Raw genomic sequence first — 22,852 nt, forward strand, 5'->3', positions numbered from 1 at the left:
TCTCAGGATTAATTCATAGCCTCTCATTTTCTGTGGAAAAAAAAAAACAAAATCTCTTTTCCAAAGTAACATACATTTTGACTTCAATTTTGAAGTCAAGGTATTTTTAAAATACCTATCTGGGATTAATTTAGCAGCATTTATAAGCAAATATCTTTTTGCAGCTGTTGCTCCTTTTTTAGTATTTAAACAATTTAAAGAGAGTATAATAGTATACAGTATTAAGATTTTTTGTGTATTTTTTAATCTTTATGTGGCTTTATTTTAACCTCATTTTTATTTTTACTTTTACTTTTTTGAAATTCAGCTCAGTTATTGCTAACTCATTTAGTTTTCTGTGTATATTAAAATATTGCAAACTTACATGTTTGTTATTTTTGTATGCATTGTTCTCTATGGAGGAATGATGGTGGACAAAATAAAATAAAAATTCAGCCATGGCATTTCCCATCATATTTGTGCTTATCCTCTTAGGGAAGCTGGAAGACATTTTCTAAAAATCATTACCCTCAACACTCAACCCCCAACTTAAGTGCATTGCTTTAGAGAAAATGAAAAAACATCCTAACAACTAGTTCTGTGTTCAGATAACTTTTTATATACAGCTATCTCTTTGCTTTTACATGAATTAAAATTTTCACTAAACCATGTGCACAACCTTGTATATGCCACTCATACCTTCCTAAAGTAATTTTGCCAGTATATTTAAGGTGTGAAAAGACATCTCAATCAGTGAAGCATTAGCCTTGAATGCATGAGGACCTGAATTCAATCTCCAGATCACATGCTAAAGAATGTTAAGAATAAATCATGCACTTATATTTAAAATGCTGGGATTAGAGAGAGATCACTGCAGTTTATGGGGAAGCCAGATTTGCCTTCTTCAGAAGTTTCAGCCAGGAAAATGAGAGATTCTGTCTCAAGAGTGGGTGGAGAAAGGGAGGGATGGAAGGAAGGAGGGAGAGAGGGAGGGAGAAAGAGAGAAGGCAGGGAGGAAGGGACAAATGGACAGATGGGTGGATAGACAAGTCAAACAGCACCCGAGGTATGACACCCTCTGGTCTCTACATATGCTTCCTGGCACTCTCTCACACACATACACAGAAATAAAAAATATTTCTGTTAGTTGTATATACAGCAGATAGAAATTTCCCTTGCCTGTGGATAAGAAGTGGTACATTAATCCTAAATGTACGAGATCAGAAATTCAACCATGTAATGCATAACTGTTTACAGAGTAGTTAAAATCCATTATCTCCCAAAGAAAAATGAAGGGGAAAATATTAACATTGAACCTCATACCTGGGTTCAAGTCTTGAATATAGCATTTATTCTTACCGTGCCCTTAAACTGTCACTTATTGTTTCAAAGCTAAAAAAAGAAAAAAACCCTCCTATATAATTTGCAGAATCATATCAGTAATGAGAAATACATAGTTCTTTGAATAAAGGGAGTGAAAGTCTGTGTTTCAGAAGTCTAAATTTGTGTCATGTAATAATATACAAATTTAGGTTAGAGGGATGTCTCAGTGGCTAAGAGGAATTGACTGTTCCAGAAGACCGGAATTCAAATCCCAGAATCTTCATATTGGGTCACAGCTATCTTCAACTCCAGTTCTAAAGGACTCAATGCACACTTCTGACCTCCTTTGGCACCGGACATATGTGATGCACAGACACTCATGCAGGCTAAAGCACACATACGTGTGTGTACATGAACACACACACACACACGAAATAAAAAATAAAATAAAATTACAAAAAAGGGGAAATTGTTTTATAGATAAGGTATGCATGTTCAAGGTTGGGAACATTTTAGAAATGTCACTTACCTTCCTCCAACTTCAGTTTCTTTATTCACAGACCAAGTATATCATAAACACAGAAGTGTGCCCCTGAAGAGCAAATAAAAGCAGTCTGATAAAACAGTTGTAACTTTAAATTCATTCATTGTAATTATGACTTAGAGGACTTTCTATATATGTTCACTGTCCAACAAAATCCTCAGTTTGAAGGAGGCTATCCTATACAAATCTCTCTTTCAGAAGAGTAAATAAAGTACTGATGTCTCCATAGTACATCTCTGCCAAAAATTATTTCAGACAGACAATGCCTGGATTTTACATGCCTATGAAGGGAACAAAGAGAGAGTTGTAAGAACATGAAAACATCAGGGAAATAAGACTCTCTATGAGGCAATTACAGTGCCTTACTCTATTTACTTTAAGCAGAAGTAATTAAACTGCCTTTGGGACCTAATTATTTGGTTGAACAAGCATATAGACACATGGACTTTGTTTTCTCATTTATTTTTCCTATTAAGGTATAGCTTATGCTTAGTAGTCTGTGGGATGGATTCTTACTTTAGATAAATGTATATGATCACAAAATCAGTACCAAGTTCAACCCGAATACAATAGTTCAAAGAACACATATGTTTATTTGAGTACTTTGCTCCTTTTGATTATTAAATAGTATCTAATATGTGAATCTACCCAGATTATTTACTGATAAATGAATATGTATAAAATTTTGGTTAATTAAAGCTATTCTTTGGAACTAAAATGCACATACATAGTACATACATAGTACATTTTATTACTCTTATCCCCTAACCCTTCTTTCTCCCCACATCAATTCCCATCCTCCCACCAAGTTATTATCCTAAACTTATTTATTTTTGGCTTATTTTATGACACATGAACATTAACCATGATTATCTATGCAATCATAGATTTGGAGCATCCAGAGGAGCATGGTGAGTTAACCAGCAATAAAACCATTGAAGAAACTGATGGCCATCCTCCAGTATCCAAGTTAAGAGTTACCAATATTTTTATGTAAATATTGACATGCATTTTGTGTGAATAAATACACAGAAGCAGGATAATCAGCAACCTTGATAGTATTTTATTAACACTTTAAAATATTGCCAAATGCTGTTTTTAAGGTGTTATATCAGATTGGGTTTCCCTCCTATCATTTCTAACTCATCCTGATATATAAAAGCTAGAAAAGATGTATTTATGACAGAATTAGGACATTGAGAAAAGGCTTTGAAGAGCATGTGGATTTTAAACATTTTCATAAATATGTTTTTCAATTTATTTCCTAGATAAGAACCAAATAAAACAAAATAAAACATAATCTTCTTCCTAGAATCTTCAAAGATTACTGAAGAAAAATTCATTATTCATACTGGAAAATGTAAACATTATTTATATAGACATATATATTCAATGAAAGTTACGATAGAGACAAAAAATATGAAGAAAAGCAAATTTTTTTCTAAATTCTTTCTTCTTTCATTCCCATACAAGACGGCTTTTGACATGAGACAGAAACTCTGAATATTTTTTTAACAACATTCTTGGATGTAGAGAAGGACAGAGTTATTGTCCAACACCAAAGCCATCTCTCTATATATAGAGAGATATATTATCTATATATAATATATATATATTAATATTATATTATATATATTATCTATATATAATGTATATGTTTTTATCACCTACCCTTACAAGTCATATTCCTTTTTATTAATAATCCTTATTGTATAGTTATTTTTGCTTTTGTCAGCACCCAAACATCCAGGGTCTCTTGAATTTTTGAAGATGAGTATTTTCCTGTAAAGACAAGAGCAGAACCCTGCAGCAACCCTATATGGTTTCCTAACCACCTGTATGGTTGTCACCATTGTGGATGAGCTGTCATTCCTCTTTATCAAGAGAGTTCTTTTTCAAAGTGAATTTTTATCAATTTTGATGGTATCCATAGTTTTTCTTCTCCTGTGGAAACAGGATCAAAACCCCATCCCCAATGCAGCACATCTCCTGGCTTTCATTGTGAGGTCAGCACATCCTTGTAATACGCCAGCTGATTTAATTCATAAGACCTTTCTATTATCCAATGTCTCTCTGCTGCTGTTGTCCCTTCCTCATTAGCATTAAGAAAATTCAAGGTTAATAAACCATTATGTAATCTATTTCTGGAGGAATTTCCACGCATTTCTGTTTGTTTAAAATAGGGTTTACAAGAGACTTGATCCTAGAGGGGATCCCAAGTCCAAGGAGAGATCCCCAGTTTGTTCTCTGGACAGAGGAGAGAGTGCCTGAACCGGCCTTGGCCCATAACTATACTGATGAATATTTTGCATATTACCATACAACCTTCATCTGGCAATGGATGGAGATAGAGACAGAGACCCACATTGGAACACTGGACTTAACTCCCTAGGTCAAACGAGAAGCAGAAGGAAAGAGAATGTGAGCAAGAAAGGCAAGATCAGAGGGAACCTTCACCCATTGATAGATGGAGATTAAGACAGAGACCCACATTGGAGCACTGGACTGAGCCCCCAAGGTCTAAAGGAGGAGCAGAAGAACAGAGAACATGAACAAGGCAGGACCGTGAGGAGTGCATTCACCCACTGATACAAAGGGACTGATCAAACGAGAGTTCACCAAGGCCAGTTGGACTGGGACTGAATGAGCACGTGATCCAACCAGATTCCCTGAATGTGGCCAGATTCTCTGAATGTGGCTGGCATGGGGATTTTCTGAGAAGTCATTGACAATGGCACTGGGACTTGTTTCCTCTGCATATACTGGATTTTTGGGATCCAGTCTGTTTGGATGCTCACCTTCCTGGACCTGGAGAGAGGGGGGAGGAACTTGAACTTCCCACAGGGCAGGAAACCCTGACAGCTCTGGGGGATGGAGAGGGAGAAGTAGAGGTAGTAGTGTAGAAGGCTGCAACCACACTCTCCACCATAGATGGTGCTGCACCGCCAGGTGAGCTAGAAAGCTCACACATGTTGGTATTTTTCCACTACTCCCAAGGTATCACCTGGGACTGGGAGCAGTTGACCAATCAAAGAGTGACACGTCCAAAGCAGGGTCTGTTTCCTATATAAAGGATGGGTTCCATCTTATCTGGGTCTCCGCCATGTGGCTTATGCTCTAGCTCCCAAGAGACATAAAGCTTTTCTGCAGAAGGATCCTATGTGTACCGCGTGGTTCTTGCTGGCGAGACGGTAGCGCTGGACATCTGGTGCCATACCCAGGAAGAAGAAAAAGAAGAACTTTGCACCGCCGGAGACCCCTTGGACACAAGGAGGATTCAGAACTGCAGGCATGCATACTCAGAGAGGTACGTTCTAAAGTCCAGAGAGCATATCAGAAACTGAGCAGCAGTGGGAGGTTGTGCGCGCACCCAGATAAGTTAAAAAAGGACCCTCCGGTAAAGTATGGGGGAGACAGAAAAGAAAATAAGTTAAAAAGGACCCCCCAGTGATTTTAAAAAAGTAAAAATGGGGGAGAAGGCTGATTTACAAGGTCAAAAGCTTTATGTTATGTTGTTCGTGTTGTTTTTTATGTACTGGACAGGAGAAAGATATTTGAATTTAGGAACTGCTAAAAAAGGTAGTTTAAATTTAAAACATGGGTTTAAGAATATGATGTTTTGGAGGAGAGGTTTCGTTTTCGCCTCCACGGAGGATGGGAGCCTAAGTATGTGCTTGAGATCCACATGGTTTGAATCACCGAGACCTCCTGAAATGTTGTAGTGTATACCCCTAAGAATGCAGAGGCCCAATAACAGCAGGAAGCAGCCAAAGAGACTAAACGATGCCCAAATTCCCTAAAAGATTAAATGAGGTCCTTTCAAGCCTGCTTCTCTGAGTTCAGCTTTACTCCATGCACCGGTTTGGGCGCGGAATGGGTGCAGCTGGGGCTGGAGCGGAGCTTTGCTCTGTGGCTATGGTGGGGAGCACGTTGCTCCGGCTCAATTGGTGCGGCTTGGTTGGTGCCTGGCCTGGAGGATGTCACAGCGGTGCCACAGGCAGCCAGGCCAGAAGGCTTACAATGTACCTAAAACTGTGCTGGTCTCTGAGGGTAAAATGGCTCTGATTCCATTTGGCTATGCTAAATGATGCTGACTTCAGGCAGGGCTGGTCGTATTTATCATAATAAAAGCGCAATTAAGGTTTAGACACAGTAAACAGGCAGTACCGTATTACATCTACATAGTGCGACTTAAGTTTTTAAAAAACTGCTTAGCATTTTAAGAACTCAAGTCCTCCTAAAAGATTGCTGTGTATACGCTTGGCTTGTCTGGTGTTTCAGGATCCGCAGGGAGGTGGATGCAAAGGGCCCTTGGATTTTGGGGTGATTGGGTCGTTGGCTGGATCTGTGAGAATTTACAGCCGCTATTGCTGTGGCACAGGTGTTGAGAGTTTGCTAGTAGGAAAGCGGCCCTGGTTGCTGCCTCTCCCATCGGCCCCTTGAGCCGCAGCGGCTCTGGCACGGACCTTGAGATGTTGCCGCCTGTGCCGCCTCGGTCTGAGTGTCGGCTCCCGCCACACTCCGCCACCAACACAGCCGCGGGGAAGGCAGGGGCGCCTGGGGATGGAGCCACCACTTCCTGGCCTGGGACACGCGGAGCCGCGCAGCGAGCAGGCCCAGGGCCGCACACAGCCCTTGGATGGCGGGCGGGCTCTGGAACCCAAGGCCACCGGCAAGGAATACGGGAGCCAATAAATCTTAAACCTAATATCAACAAACAGGGCCTGGGTTTTTCCTAGGCGCCACTGGGACAGCACGGCCTATATCATGAAAAACAGAGACCCTCAATCAGTTATCTACCGCAGTGGCTACAGCCCTGGATCAGCAGGCTACCATAGATACATCTATTAGAGGTGGAATAATGGTTCCTAATTAAAGAATTGACCTAATACAAGAACAGGTGGATATCTTATGACAGCTTGCCCAATTGGGCTATGAATGGAAAACTCCAGCCTTATGTGTGACCAATGTACCATATGAGAACTTTATAAAAGTGGCTAACTTGTCCCGAGAATTGTCTTTGTATCTTGCAGAATTTTGATGATTAGCTGTCCTCCTTGAGACGGTCCATCGGGACAATCAACTCCACGCGAGTGGACATAAGCCTGGCCAAAGAATTCCAGTCCTGGATTGTGTCCTTCATCTCCTACTTCAAAGAATGGGTGGGGGTTGGAATGTTTGGAACAGTCCTATGCTATGGAATAGTGTTTCTCCTCTGGATGGTCTGCTGACTCAAATCCCAAAGTCTTAGGGACAAAGTGGTTATCTGCACCAGCGCTGGCTGCCCTGGAACAGGGAGCCTCTTCTGATATGTGGTTATTTATGTTGAAGCAGTAAGGTTTAAGCCAACCAGCTCCTGCACCCCTAGGACTGTGGTCCATTGCACAGGGTGGAGTGCTTGGCTTAGCTAGCCCTGAAGGTTGTCGAGCTGAAAAGCATCGCACAGAGAATGGCCCTCTCTGAGAGATAAGTCGCTCTGCATAATGGTTTCCTGCTGTATGTTCCCTTTCCCAGAAAAATGGCAGAGGGCAGGCCGGATAGGTTCCAGGTGTCATGAGCCTAGGGACAGATTCCGTGTAAGCCCATTTTAATGTTTCTATTTTGGGAAGTGCGACCTCTATCTTTACCTTTTGAGGGAGTTGCCTTTCTGCAAAGAAGTAAATTAGGGGGAGATGTAGAAGGCTGCAACCACACTCTCCACCATAGATGGCGCTGCACCGCCAGGTGAGCTAGAAAGCTCACACGTGTTGGTATTTTTCCACTACTCCCAAGGTATCACCTGGGACTGGGAGCAGTTGACCAATCAAAGAGTGACACGTCCAAAGCAGGGTCTGTTTCCTATATAAAGGATGGGTTCCATCTTATCTGGGTCTCTGCCATGTGGCTTATGCTCTAGCTCCCAAGAGACATAAAGCTTTTCTGCAGAAGGATCCTATGTGTACCGCGTGGTTCTTGCTGGCGAGACGGTAGCGTGGGACATAGTAGGGGGAGTGGAAGGGTGTTGGGAGGAGGGGTGGAAATGGAAAATTTTATAAATTAATAAACTGTTATAAATTAAAAAATAAATTGTTCACTTAGCCTTGAAAAAAATAAAATATACTTTATTGTTTCATTTGATCTTTTTATAACTGCCTGACCTGTAGAATTGTATGGTATACCTGCAATATGCTTAATATTATAATAAGCAAAAAATGAAACTGCTTCGATTTTCTTAGAGAATGCAAGAAGTTTTCTTTATAAGGTTAAGACTATAACTTTTGTGATAATAACTATTAATTTCTCCAAAAAATAGCACAAGCTCTTTGCTATTGTTCACTGTCTTTCCATAACTTTTTTATTTCTTCAGTAATGGAAGGCACCATAATCTCTGCTGAGTCTATACCTGCTAGTTAAGAAAGTCTCAATATAACTTTTATAATTAATCCACAGACTTTTCCATAAAGTTTTTAATATTTTACTTGATTCATGTATTTAAAACAATCCATTCTAAGATAATATCATCCCTCTGCATTAAAATTCCTTTAGGAGAAATTCTGGAAGGAATTATGAGTAGAACACAATTAGGATTTGGATTCTCCCTATCCACATGTGCCTCCTGTAATTTTTCCTCAACAATTGTCAGTTCTTTTATGCTTCAGCTGTTAATTCTCTGGGACTATTCAAGACTTGATCACCATCTAAAGTTTTTTATAAATCAATTATTAGATTAGGTGTTATCCCAATAGCCATTTGTAGTCTGGAAATGTCTCCTAACAATCTTTGAAAGTCAAAAAGAGTCTGCAACTAGTCTCTCATAATTTGTGACTTTTGTGTTCTAATTTTCTGCAAACCATTTTATAACCTAGGTAATTGCCAGAATCTCCTCTCTGTATTCTTTTCAGGAACAATTTGCAATCCACATTTTGGCAAAACTTTATTTCCTCAAACATTCTTTCTGAAGTATGTATGGTTGAATAAGATAGCAAAATGCCATCCATGTAATAGTAAATTATAAACTTAGGATGTAGCTTACATATTGTTTCTAATGGCTGACTTACAAAGTATTGGCACATGTGTGGCTATTGAGCATTCTTTGTGAGAGGATGGTCCATTGATATCTCCTAGTAGGTTGAGAATTATTATAAGTAGGCACTGTGAAGGCAAATTTTTCTCTATTGTTTTCTTGTAAAGATGTAGTGAAGAAACAATTTTTCAAAACAAAGAGACCATCCTTTTGTTAATAGAGAAGGCAGAGGAATACCAGATTGTAGAGAGCCCATAAGTAGAATTAACTTATAGACAACTCTTCATCTACTATCATTCTTCATTTACCAGATTTTTTTAAAAAAACAAATACAGGAGAATTCCAAGGGCTGGTTGATTCTTCAATACGGTGAACATCTATTTGTTCTTATACCAGCTGTTCTAAAGTCTGAAGCTTTTCTTTAATTAGAAGCCATTGCTTAACCCATATTGGTTTCTCAGTTAACCCTTTTATAGGTAGGGCTATTGATATCTCTAAAGGTTTTCTAGTTGTTTTGTGTTCTTGTAAAACCTGAATGGCTGGTGACCTTTATTTATAGTAATTTATAATATCCTTCCCAGAATTATGAGTAGTATGATAATTATGTCTGCACCTGTGTCTATCAAACCAACAATTACAATACCATTTATAAGCACTCTTAGCTTTGGTCTTTAATTATTTATAAAAGTCTGCCATAATATATGTTTCCTATTTCTTATTGGAATTTTTGATTCATCCTTCATGTTTGTACCATCATCTAGAACAGTATGGACTTTTACAGAAGGCTCTGGATTTTTTAATTTTCCTGATGGGGCATGTCTTCCACAGTGACTGGGAATGACTTGGCCATTTTTAGCTTGCTGGCCTACCTGAGGCCCCTCAAGGAGTTTTCCAATGGTATCAGGTGGCTTCGTCTGTCTTTTGTTGATCTACATTCATTGGTCCAATGTCAGCCTTTGCCACACCTTCTACAAATATCTGAAGACTGAGTCCTCCTATACTTGTCATTCCCGGAGGAGATATTATTCCTAGGAAATCCTTGTATACAATCCCTTCTCAGATGTCCTATTCTACCACAATTAAAGCATTTGTCATTCTCCTCATTCCTTTGGAAATTGCTTCTCATACCCAAGATTCAGTATTATAGTCAAATGTATCAAATGTTCATTGTATTCAGGATTCATTCACCCACAGGTGCTGATCTAATCTCTAAAAGCCCAAGTATCTTTTTGCATTCTATGTTGGCATTTTCAAAAGCCAGAGATTCAGTAAATACTCATTTAGCATCTAGGTGTGTTATTCCTGTTTGTACAGCCTTAGTTAATCTTCATTAAAAAAGTCACTAAAGAGTTTCCTCTGGCTCTGTTTAACCCTGGTATATGATTCAATTTATTATCCTAGTTCTTGAATCTTGTCCCAAGCATTTAAGGCTGCTTAGTGGCATAGGGATAAGACTTGCTCATTGTAAAGAGCTTGAACCTGTTGGTCAACATAAGTACCCTCAACAAGAACTTGATGTTGAGAAGTCTCAAGTTCGTTTACTTTTCCCTGTTATAAAAATTTAGCTTCTGGGAGTAGGGGAGGATTGGGGAAAGATCGGGGGACTAGGAAGGGGGGAGGGAGGAAGGATGGATATGGGATCAGGCAAGTATATACCTCAACTAAGGGAATCATTTTAGGGTTTACAAGAGACTTGATTATAAAGGGGATCCTCGGTCCAAGGAAAGATCCCCAGATGGTTCTCTGGACAGAGGAGAGGGTGCCTGAACTGGCCTTGGCCCACTACCATACTGATGAATATTTTGCATGTCACCATAGAACCCTCATCTGGCGATGGATGGAGATGGAGGCGGAGAACCACGTTGGAACACTGGACTTAGCTCCCTAGGTCCAAATGAGAGGCAGAAGGAAAGAGATCGTGAGCAAAGAAGGCAAGGGCACAGGAAACCTTCATCTGATGTTGGATGGCAATACAGATGGAGACCCATATTGGAACACCGAACTGAGCACTCCACAGTCCAAATGAGGAACAGAATGATGAAGAAAATAAAAAAAGTAATCAGGACTGCGAGGAATGCGAGCACCCACTGATACAAGGGTACTGATATAATGAGAGTTCACCAAGGCCTGTTGGACTGGGACTGAACGAGGACGTGATCTAACCAGATTCTCTGAATGTGGCTGGCCTGGAGCCTTTTTGAAAAGCCATTGACAATGACACTGGGACTTGCTTCCTCTGCATATACTGGATTTTGGCGCTCCAGTCTGTTTGGACTCTCACCTTCCCTGGACCTGGAGGGAGGGGGGAGGAACTTGAACTTCCCACAGGGCAGGAAACCCTGACTGCTTTAGGGGATGGAGAGGGAGGAGGAGAGGGAGTGGGGGGAGTGGGAGGGTGTTGGGAGGAGGGGCTGAAATGGAAACTTTTATAATTTAATAAAAAAAGAAATATAGAATAAATAAAAAATATAAAAAAATTAGCTTCTTCTCTGAACTGACATTTAAACATCAACTGAGGCTTAGCATCCATGACTGCTAAAACTAACTTTTCATGTGGTGACAGCCTAATGCTAGAAGCCCACGTCTTTATTGACTCCCTAACAAATGCAGAATGCAAGTCATAAGTTATGACAGCTTGTTTAATTTCCTTTAGGTCATTCATTTCTATAGGTATACATCTACCTTCTTTGGATCATTTTGGGCCTTTAAAACTTGATGGTTTGTCAGGCTAGGAAGCTATAACCCTGGGTAAGTCATCTCTGACTGCTACTGGTGATGTTGAATCCTATTCTTGCACCTTCTTTCCCTGTTCTTCAGCTCCAATAATTTCCTCAATCATTTTAAATATTTTTAATATAGTCTTTTGTAAAGCCTTAATCTCCTTAACTATATATGTTTCTAGTGATTTCATTGAGACATCTTGCCCTAGTCCTCATTCTGTACATGGGATTCAAAGGTCTGAAGTTTCTCATTTAAAGATAACACCTTGGAGAGCACAGCCCTCCCCTCCAGCTTCTGTGACAGGGTCTTTGGCATTCCACTGGACTCTTCCCTGCCCCAACAGTCACCCTTTTGTCTCCTGTGTCCTTGGAATACCAACTATCCCTATTTCAGTGCTGAGGAGTACTACCCAGAGAGGTGAGTGTGTGCTATCCCGGGTGAACTGTCTGGTAAGAGAGCACACCGCCCCAGCTTCTGTGGCAGGGTCTTTGGTGTTCCACTGGACTCTTCCCTGCCCCCACGGTCGCTGTTTTGTCTCCTGTGTCCTTGGAATACCAGCTATCCCTACTTCAGTGCTGAGGAGTTCCATCCAGAGGGCTGTCCCTATTTCAGTGTTGAGGAGTTCCACACAGAGGGGGCTGAGGAATTCCATCCAGAGGGCTATTCCTGTGTCTGTGCTGAGGAGTTCCATACAAAGGGTGCTGAGGAGTACCATCTAGAGGGACAGGAACAGTTCCTGCTCCTGCACTGAAGAGATCCACCTAGAGAATCAGTAACAGCAAATACTGAACCAAGACACCAAGACTCTCCTGGCTCATTTGAAGGAAGAGATGGGCAGGCACCAATGCAAGAATTCCTCCAACAACCTGAAAGGCAACATGACCTCACCAGATTCCAGGGATCATGAAACTAGAAGAATTGGACACCCTACTCCAGAAGAAATAGAAGAAATCAACTCTAAGCAGAACTATATGAAAATAATAGAAGAACTTAAACAGGAGATGAAAATCTGCCGTAAAGAAATGGAAGAGAAGTATAACAAAAAGATTGAAGAAATGAGTAAAGAAATGGAAGAGAAGTATAACAAAAAGTTTGAAGAACTAAGTAAACCTGTAAATGACACTCTGGGAAACCAAGAAAAAAACAATCAAACAGGTAATGGAAACAGTTAAAGATCTGAAAACTGAAATGGAGGCAATGAAGAAAACACAAACTGAGGGCTGCCTGGATATGGAAAAATCTAGGTAAATGAACAGAGACTTCAGAAACAAGCATAACCAATAGAATACAAGAGATAGAAGAATGAATCTCAGATTCTGAAGACGCCATAGAGAAAATAAATGCTCTGACCAAAGAAAACAGCAAATCCAACAAATTCTCATAACAAAACATTCAGGAAATCTGGGACACAAAAAAAAAGCAAATCTAAGAATAATAGGGGTAGAAGAAGAAGAAGAATTGCAGATCAAAGGCCCAGAAAATATATTCGACAAAATTATAGAAGAAAACTTTCCCAACCTAAAGAATGATATTCATATGAAGGTTCAAGAAGCATACAGAACACCGAATAGACTGGATCAAAAAAAAATCCCCTCACCATATAATAATCAAAACACAAAAATTCAGATTAAAGAAAGAATATTAAGAGCTGCAAAGGAAAAAGGTCAAGTAATTTATAAAGGTAAACCTATCAGACTTACACTGGATTTCTCTATGGATACCATGAAAGCCAGAAGGTCCTGGATAGTGGTAGTGCAAGAAACTAAGAGACTATGGATGCAAGCCCAGACTACTATACCCAGCCAAGCTATCATTCACTATCAACGGAGAAAACAAAATATTCCAGGATAAAAACAAATTTAAACAATATGTAGCCATAAATCCAGCCTTACAAAAAGTATTAGAAGGAAAATCACAACCCAAGGAATCCAATATTGCCAACACTGCCTACCATAACTCAGACATCTAGTGACCTTTCACAAGCACAACTCAAAGAAGGGAAACACACATACTCCACTACCCAAAGAGAAAAAAAGGAAAATAACCGGAAACAACAACCACTGGTCATTAATATCACTTAATATCAATGGACTCAATTCACCTATAAAAAGGCACAGACTTAGAGACTGGATATGAAAACAGGATCCAACATTCTGCTGTTTACAAGAAACACACCTCAACCACAAAGACAGACACCTACTCAGAGTATAGTGCTGGGAGAAGGTTTTCCAAGCAAACGGACCTAAGAAACATGCAGGTGTGGCCATTCTAATATCTAACAAAAATGACTTCATATAAAATCAATCAGAGGAGATGGAGATGGACATTTCATACTCATAACAGGAACAATTCATCAGGAGGGAGGCTCAATCCTGAATATCTATGCTCCTAATATAAAAGTCTGGTTTGTTTGGCTGTTCGGTATGGATGGGGGAGGACCTTGGAGTTCCCACAGGGCAGGGAACCCTGACTGCTCTTAAGACTAGAGAGGGAGGGGGAGGTGGGGAGGGGACAGTGGGGAGGGTGAGGGAAAAGCAAGGCTGGAAAGAGGTGGAAATTTTTAAAAAATAAATTTAAAAAAATTAAAAAAAATAAAATTCAAAGCACATTCCTGATTAAGCAAAGAAAAAATAACCAATTAAGAAAATCACAATTAAACTCTCATTATTTGCAGATGATATGGTAGTATACATGAGCGACCCTAAAAACTCTACCAAAGAACTCCTACAGCTGATAAACACCTTTAGTAATGTGGCAGGATACAAGATCAACTCCAAAAAATCAGTTTCCCTCCTACACACAAAGGATAAAGAAGCAGGGAGGGAAATCAGAGAAACATCACCTTTCACAATAGCCACAAATAGCATAAAATATCTTGGGATAACTTTGACCAAGGAAGTGAAAGACCTATTTGACAAGAACTTTAAGTCTTTGAAGAAAGAAATTGAGGAGGATACCAGAAAATGGAAAGATCTCCCCTGCTCTTGGATTGGGAGAATCAACATAGTAAAAATGGCAATTCTACCAAAAGCAATCTATAGATTCAATGCAATCCCCATCAAAATCCCATCAAACTTCTTCACAGACCTTGAGAGAACAATAATCAACTTTATATGGAAAAACAAAAAACCCAGGATTGCCAAAACAATCTTATATAATAAAGGAAGTTCTGGAGGTATAGCCATCCCTGACTTCAAACTCTATTACACAGCTACAGTATTGAAAACAGCTTGGTACTGGCATAAGAACAGAGGAGTCGACCTATGGAATCGAGTAGAAGACCCAGATATTAACCCACAACGCTATGAACACTTGATTTTCGACAAGGGAGCTAAAGGTGTGCAATGGAAGAAGGAAAGCATCTTTAACAAATGATGCTGGCATAACTGGGTGTCAACCTGTAGAAGAGTGAAAGTAGATCCATATCAATCACCATGCACAAAAATCAAGTCCAAATGGATTAAAGACCTCAACATTAATCTGACTACTTTGAACCAGATAGAAGAGAAAGTGGAAAGTAGTCTACAAGACATAGGCACAGAAGACCACTTCCTAGGTAGAACCCCAGTAGGACAGACAATAAGAGATTCAATGAATAAATGGGACCTCCTGAAACTGAGAAGCTTCTGTAAAGCAAAGGACACCGTCAGTAAGACAAAAAGGCTACCTTCTGACTGGGAGAAGATCTTCACCAACCCCTCATCAGACAAAGGTCTGATCTCCAAAATATACAAAGAACTCAAGAAGCTAGACACTAAAACTCTAATTAACCCAATTGAAAAATGTGGTGCTGATCTGAACAGAGAATTCTCAACAGAAGACCTTCGAATGGCCAAAAGACACTTAAGGTCATGCTCAACCCCCTTAGTGATCAGGGAAATGCAAATCAAAACAACTATGAGATACCATTTTACACCTGTCAGATTAGCTAAAGTCAAAAACACCAGTGATAGTCTATACTGGAGAGGATGTGGAGAGAGGGGAACTCTCATCCATTGTTGGTGGGAATGCAAACTTGTGCAGCAACTGTGGAAATCAGTGTGGTGGTTTCTCAGGAAACTGGGAGTCAACCTCCCTCAGGACCCAGCAATTCCACTCTTGGGAATATACCCAAGAGATGCCCTATCATACCACAAAAGCATTTGTTCAACTATGTTCATAGCAGCACTATTTGTAATAGCCAGAACCTGGAAACAACCTTAATCTTGAAATTACCTTCAAATCTAGAAGGAAACTTATTTATTTCTTTTTTATCACCAATTTCCTGGTGCTCAGGTATAGCCTAGGCAAAAATTGTTATTAAAAATTCAACACTATTATATTTCAAATACACAAAAATGTATACCTGATTATGCAAGTAAATTAGGAGTAGAAAGTGGAACAGATTTGATCTGAATAGCAGCACTAGTCTTAACCTTGTGTATATAATTTTCAAGGTAATTCTGGTGAGCATTCAGGAGACAAATGTAATTGAATCTCAGTCTTTGTAGGAACTGCCTAAATATTGGTGATCAGAGTGCTTATAGCTACACGTGGACAGAAAATCAAAGGCTGTTGTTAAGGGATCAGAAAAAGAAATAAGGAATATATTGCTAGGAACTAACAGAAAGCCTGCCCTTGTTCTACAGTGGCATAAAAAACTTAGATAAAATAAGTTACTTTCCTGTAACTCTGAAGAAAGCATAACTAAATCATAGTATACTAAAATTTTTCCATGCCTCTGTGTTTATGTATTTTTGCATGTATATAGGCATACATGCAAAGGGAGGTTCATTGTCGACATTGGCAGCTTCTTCAATGACCCTCCACTAAACCCAGAGTTAATAAATACATTTAGCTTGGCTAACCTGCTTGCTCCAGGGATTTCCTGTCTCCATATAGCAGGATTTGAGATTACAGGAGGTTGGTCAAGCCCACCTGACATTGGCAGGGCCCATGAATACCAGTCTTCACACTTTCTAGGCAATTGTTTACCTGCTGAGCTACCCAGTCCTAAATCTAACCTCTTACTGCAAGAGTTCTCTAGGAATTATATACTATTTTCATGTTGATAACTCTCAAATGTATTACTTCATTTTAGTTTTAAATTGGTTCTGGGGCATCCAAAAGAAACTCCAGGTTTAAATGTTCAAAATGAAGCTCATTTCCTCTTTCTGCTACTAAATTTATACTATTATGATATTTCTCATCAGCCATTTATTGTTCTACTTACTTAGTCAACTGGATTACTATTTTCCTCACACTTACATCCAATACATTATTTATCTTTCTAACATATTTAAATAATCCATAATGGTAATTTAAAACATTAGGTCCATTTCATGTATGACTTCATTTGTGTCTACTGTCTCTCTGTTGATTTTTGTTTACATGCCCTGTCTGCTAGTCAAAGTAGGATACTGAAGTTTCCTGTTATTACTATGTTACAGTTAATCCTAGATTAATGACTGGTATTGGATGTATCAAAATTTAGAGTATATATATATATATATATATATATGTGTGTGTGTGTGTGTGTGTGTGTGTGTGTGTGTGTGTGTGTGTTCAAAATCATAATTTCCCACTTGTTAATTACTCCTTTGGTTAATATGAAGATGTTTTTAATCACTTTATCACTCTTTATCACTTCTGATTAGTTTTGACATGAAGAGTGAAATTCAGATTTTGTAGTATTATATATAATGATTCAGGAGATTCAAACACAAATTACATCATTATATTTGTTTAATAAAACACATAATACTTATGATATTCATGCAATTAAAATTTAGAGGTAAATGACCTCAATGACTACTAGCAACAGGGAATGACAGGAATGATGAAGAATGACGGTGTTAAAGAAGTTACTCAAAGTCTAGTAAAAGAAGTTCTAAGACAGGAAAATACAAGGTTCAGTTATTTTTTAAACAAGTTTGATAGTTTAGATTCAGACACCACTTGTCAGGCTGTTTACTCCCAAACTCTATGTTTTTTCTCTTCCAGAATAATTAGATTTCAGGTGATCACTTTGTCATTCAGCAAGACATTGAAGACCAGTAGCTGTCGGTCATGTCTATGAGACTACGTTCTGACTAGAAGATTGTTCTCAGCAGTAGTGCGTATAACCTGTACTTGAACTGACAAGGAAGACATTGCTCACCTCTTTTCACTTTACTTCCCTGGATAGACAAAGGAATGAATAGAGATAGCTTTAATACTCCAAAAGATGTAAAAAAGAGACAGTGGAAACAGACATTCACCCTAGCATAGCATCTAAAACATAACAGTTTAGACAGTTCATTTATATACTTCTGAGTTCTGGTAGTTGAGAAATAATATATATTAATGGCTTCATATTTTGCGTCCTTTAAAATAATATTTTTATCAATTCTTTAATATTTTTATATGATATGTTTGAACTTAGCCACCCTTCCACCAGCTCTACTCATAACCACCATCTCATCCTTTCCCACAAAACTTTGGGTTTTATTTTCCTGCCTCCCAGCACATGAAGTCTAATGTGTGATCCCAAACAGTCTTGGGAATGAAGCCTGTTCTGGTGTATAGCTGATCTGCTCACAATCACATCACGAAAGAAAACAGCAGTTGTTAAACTCCCATAGTTCCTCAGCTAGCAATAAGGTTTTGTGCCCACCTCCTGCTCCTAACCTGAAATGTTTTATGGCTGAGCCTATGCAGATGTTGTGTGTGTTGTGTCACAATCATTGAGAGTGCCTATGTAAAGCTGTCATGTTGTGTACAATAATATTGGTTGCTAGATATCGTCTATTATGTCTGCCTCTTAAAATCTCTCAGTCTTCTCTTTCACAAATATTCTTGAAGACTGTGGAAAGGGGGTCTAATATGTATATCCCAATTAAGACTGAAAACGCTACAGTCTCTTATTCTCTGCCCGTTGGACATTTTTTTTTATTCTTTAGGAGACTAGCATTATTGTTCCACATTTGCCCTGATATAATGAAGTTCTAGTCACCCCAAAATGACAAATTTTTGTATCCTCTCTCAAAAACTAGTATCTCCTTCATATTTGAATCTTTGTAAGGTTTAACTGTCATCTTCTGGGGTAGATTGTTAGAGGAAATGCATACATGTACTACTTAACATTTGAATAGTTCTGTGAGTTATATAATAGTGTATGAGAATACTGCCTAAAAATGCCAAGTAAGCCAGCTGAATTAACTCTGCAGGATAAGAGATCTAGTGAAGATGAGCAAAGATTGCCTAGAATATAGCAAATACCATTAACATAAAAGAAAATGAGACTATTCTGGAGCACCCAGCTCAGTTGAAGCTATAAAGCATGCAAAAACTCATGAGTGAGCCTAGACTAGAAACAAAGAGGCTTCCCTGCCCAGACAAATCTATATGATAGCAAATCATTGCCTTGAGTCACTAATGGAAGGAATTTTCTGCTACACAACAAATAAATGATTAATTGCAAAAAATGTGTAAATCTCTAATTAAAGTTAGGTGCTGAGCAGACTTCATCTTCTCAATGACTTTCTTTAATGCATTATGAACCTCTTTATTCCTTAAGCTATAGACAATTGGGTTCAACATGGGAACTACTATGGTATAGAACACAGATGCCATTTGGTCATTGTCCAAGGAATGACTAGAATTGGGCTGTAGATACATGAAGATTATAGTTCCATAGAATATGGTCACAGCAGTGAGGTGGGATGCGTAAGTAGAGAAGGATTTCTTCCGTCCTTCTGCTGAACGCATCTTCAGGATAGCAATGAATATGAATGCATAGGAGGTCAAGATAACTATCAGAGCAAAAAAGACATTGAAGGAAGTTACAATAAAGAGCACAATCTCATCCACATATATATCAGAGCAAGAAAGATCCAGGATTGGAGGAATATCACAGAAGAAGTGATGAATCACATTAGAATGGCAAAAGGAGAGATCAAAGATAAACCCAGTATAGATAGAAGATTCAGCTAAGCTGAACACATAGCAGCCAATCACCATGTGAGTACACACACTAGTAGTCATAGTAGTGGCATAATGTAAGGGCTTGCAAACTGCAGCATGTCTGTCAAAAGCCATGACAGCAAGTAAGAAACAGTCTACACTTGCAAAAGACACAAAGAAGAACATTTGAGCAATACATCCCCCATAGGAGATAACTTTGTCCCCTGTGAGAAGCCCAGCCATCACCTTTGGAGTCACAGCTGAAGAGTAAACACAGTCTGCCAGAGAGAGGTTACTGAGGAAAAGGTACATGGGAGTGTGGAGACGGGAGTCCAGCCAGATCAACACAATCATGCCCAAGTTCCCGATCAGTGTGATGAGATAGATGATGGTGAATGTTGTAAATAGAGGGACTTCCAGTTCTGGGTTTTCAGTTAGGCCCAAGAGTATAAATGTACTCAGTCTACTACTGTTTGCCACATACAACATTTTGATATTGTATTTTACCTGTCAAAATCAAGAAAGGACATGAACAGGTTGATGAAGTATGTCTTTCTCAGAGTGCATGAGACACTTGGTTCAATTATCAGTAATCCCCACAAGTAAACACATGATAAACAGGGAAGAACACAATTTAATGAGTTGTACATTTATATTGCTCAAAATACTACTTAGATAGTTAAAAATTAATAATCACTATAGCATTCTAAATATATATGGTGTTACTACTAACAGCAATGATGTATGCACATGTTATTGGAATAGAGAAAATGAGAAAGAGAAAAAAAATGTTTGAACCTTATCACTCAGACAGTTCATGTAGGTAACTGTCTAACTTTCATTCAAATTTACTTAGGCAAAATAAAACTTTCACAAACATTAAATACTAGTAAGGAAGGTGTTTCCAAAGTAAAAACAGTAATTTTCAAATGTCACCTTGTGCTACAGTATAATCTATTGAAGTTCAGGATTGACCACTTACCTTATTTAACTACATAATCTCATTATAAAATAGCCTCTATGCATAGTTCTCAAAGTCCATGGTAAATATCTGCTGTAAATATGATAAATCCTTAAGCAAACAAGTGTAATCCACGATTACCATTGAATTAGGACTATACATTGTAACATACTGGGATTAATGAAGGATACCCACTGTAGGTAATATCTACCCCCTTTTCTGAATCCAGCAGTAATAGTTCAACACTGAGGTTCCATAAACCCTTCTTCATTCATGACTGTATTTTAATGAGTCCATTCTTTGTAACTCTAAACGTAACACTAGTGACATTCTTCTTTGTGCCAGACATTGTTGTCCTAAGTCTTATAGATTCACACTCTAAACTTTCTAAATTTAAGCATGAATACCAAAATAATATTTTTTTTGGTTATGATGCTAATTCTCTGTGAGTCTTATACTTAGAATAGAGAAAACATGCATACTTATAGACGAAGTATAGCTTATGTTTAGTATAGCTAAACATACTTAGTTTTATACTTTGACTAGAGATAAACATACTTATAAGAGAATGCCATTCTACCTGTGAAGCAGAAACAGGAAGATTGTGTGTTAAATCCTACCTGAGTGTGAGTACAAGGCCAGCCAGAATAGCTCAGCAAGACTTTGTCTAAAAATAAAAAGCACTTAAAAGCAAATGAGAGCAAGGGGTGGAGCAATGCATCCCAATGAAGAGTTTATGTGCTGTGAACAGCATCCTGGGTTAATTGCCCTGTACCACAAAAACAACAGAGATTGAAACAGGTAAAGATAAAGAACGGACAAAGAAGTACATAAAGGTACAGTATGTCTCAAGAAGTATATCAATGTAAATCAGTCTGAGGAAGCAAAAGTGCCTGAGCTGCAGGCTATATACCTCATTTTGAAACTTAGCTTTTTTACTTCATAATTTTACTTAATTGCTTTTTTGCTTAATAACTTCTAAATTTTCCAAAGATCTTTTTTCCTCTGAAAAAAGTAAAGCTAGGAGATGCTTCTTGTTTTTGGAGAAACTTATTCACACACACATGAGTATCTATTGTATACTGAATTAAAAACCAGAGAAACCTCTTTTAAAATTTCCTCATGTTCATGTGACTATCACATCATATAACACACCACATTGATAGTCTATTTTTAGGTGAGTAAACTAACTTAGAAATGCTTGTAATTTCTCTGCAAAAACAGCTATTTGAAGAGCAGTTCCTACTATGAATTTAAACATCTCTAATGATATCTGCTCCCAGACTGCACATGAAGAAGTCAAGCAAAAAACACTTTTCAAACTTTTGTTGATATTTTCATGAGAATATGCTTTTATAATCAATATCTTGTATTATGTTCCATGCAGGAAATTTCAATGTTCTTCTTTAAAAATTCTCTGAAAAGAGGTTATAGTATTTTTTAAATTATAATTATGCTTATACTTTTTGAAACAGAGATGAGTATAATAAACAATGGAATGTAAGCTTAATGCTTACAAATATTAACTTATTTAAGACAAAAAGGAATATAAGGGTAAACCTCAAAAGTGAGGGAAAGTGGGAGTACTTGGAAGCTTTACCTATTCCATGAATGTATCTGTGTTGGTGTACCTGAATGTGTGTGTGTGTGTGTGTGTGTGTGTGTGTGTAGATGTGTGTTTCCTGTGTCTTAATATAAACTGTACTTCTACCTAGAAATTCCATATTCCCAGAATGCTTGATCATGGACCCATAAAAAAATCCATCTAAATAGAGTAATAATGTTGCTTTAGAAACACATGCTATATGACTCAACAAACAGGAACGTGGTTGTTTATAGATAGATTTCATTAAGTCCTTCATTTGTTTGCTTAGTGTGTCAAAACTCTCTTATTGAGCATGCTCCACATCATAAACACTATCTTAAAAACAGATTTCAAAATATATGGTAATGATGCTATCTTCTATTTGGAAATATCCTTATTGCCTCTGTTAGAGTAAGCATTTTTGATTCCTGACTGCTGGTAAAAAAGGTGTGAAGCCAGGAGGATATTAGATACTAGAAAGATAAGCTCTGATCATTCAATAGGAGAATAGTTACACCTGTACCTTTGCACAGCAGATATTCTGTTTCGGTAGTCTGAACAAAACATAGATTTAGCTAGAAACTTACCTTGTTCTTTAAGGGAGTTGGCACTGTGGAAGGTCCTCTCAAAGAAAGAAAACTTCTGATGAAGAAGTTATCTCCTAATGACTAGTTGAACAATGAAGTTCTCCAGAGACAGACAGATACAAGGAAAAGGTGATTATTTTGTGGTGGTTACAAAATAGTCTCTAACCTGTCACAAGGAGATGCTGTAAGAAAAAATAGGAGGTCTCTGATTGCACTCTGTGAAGTG

At 38.3% G+C, this 22,852-nt stretch overlaps 1 protein-coding gene across 1 annotated transcript; it reads right to left on the reverse strand.

Moving 5' to 3' along the window:
* Positions 1-19,001: 19,001 nt before the first annotated feature.
* Positions 19,002-19,982, reverse strand: LOC146893585 (olfactory receptor 5B2-like). The gene has a single exon (XM_087907597.1). It carries the CDS (start codon positions 19,980-19,982, stop codon positions 19,002-19,004), a length of 981 nt encoding a protein of 326 aa, XP_087763723.1.
* Positions 19,983-22,852: the final 2,870 nt, after the last annotated feature.

This window comes from Myodes glareolus, chromosome 7 (assembly GCF_982192425.1).
Source record: "Myodes glareolus chromosome 7, mMyoGla1.1, whole genome shotgun sequence".
Classification (NCBI taxonomy): Eukaryota; Metazoa; Chordata; class Mammalia; order Rodentia; family Cricetidae; genus Myodes; species Myodes glareolus.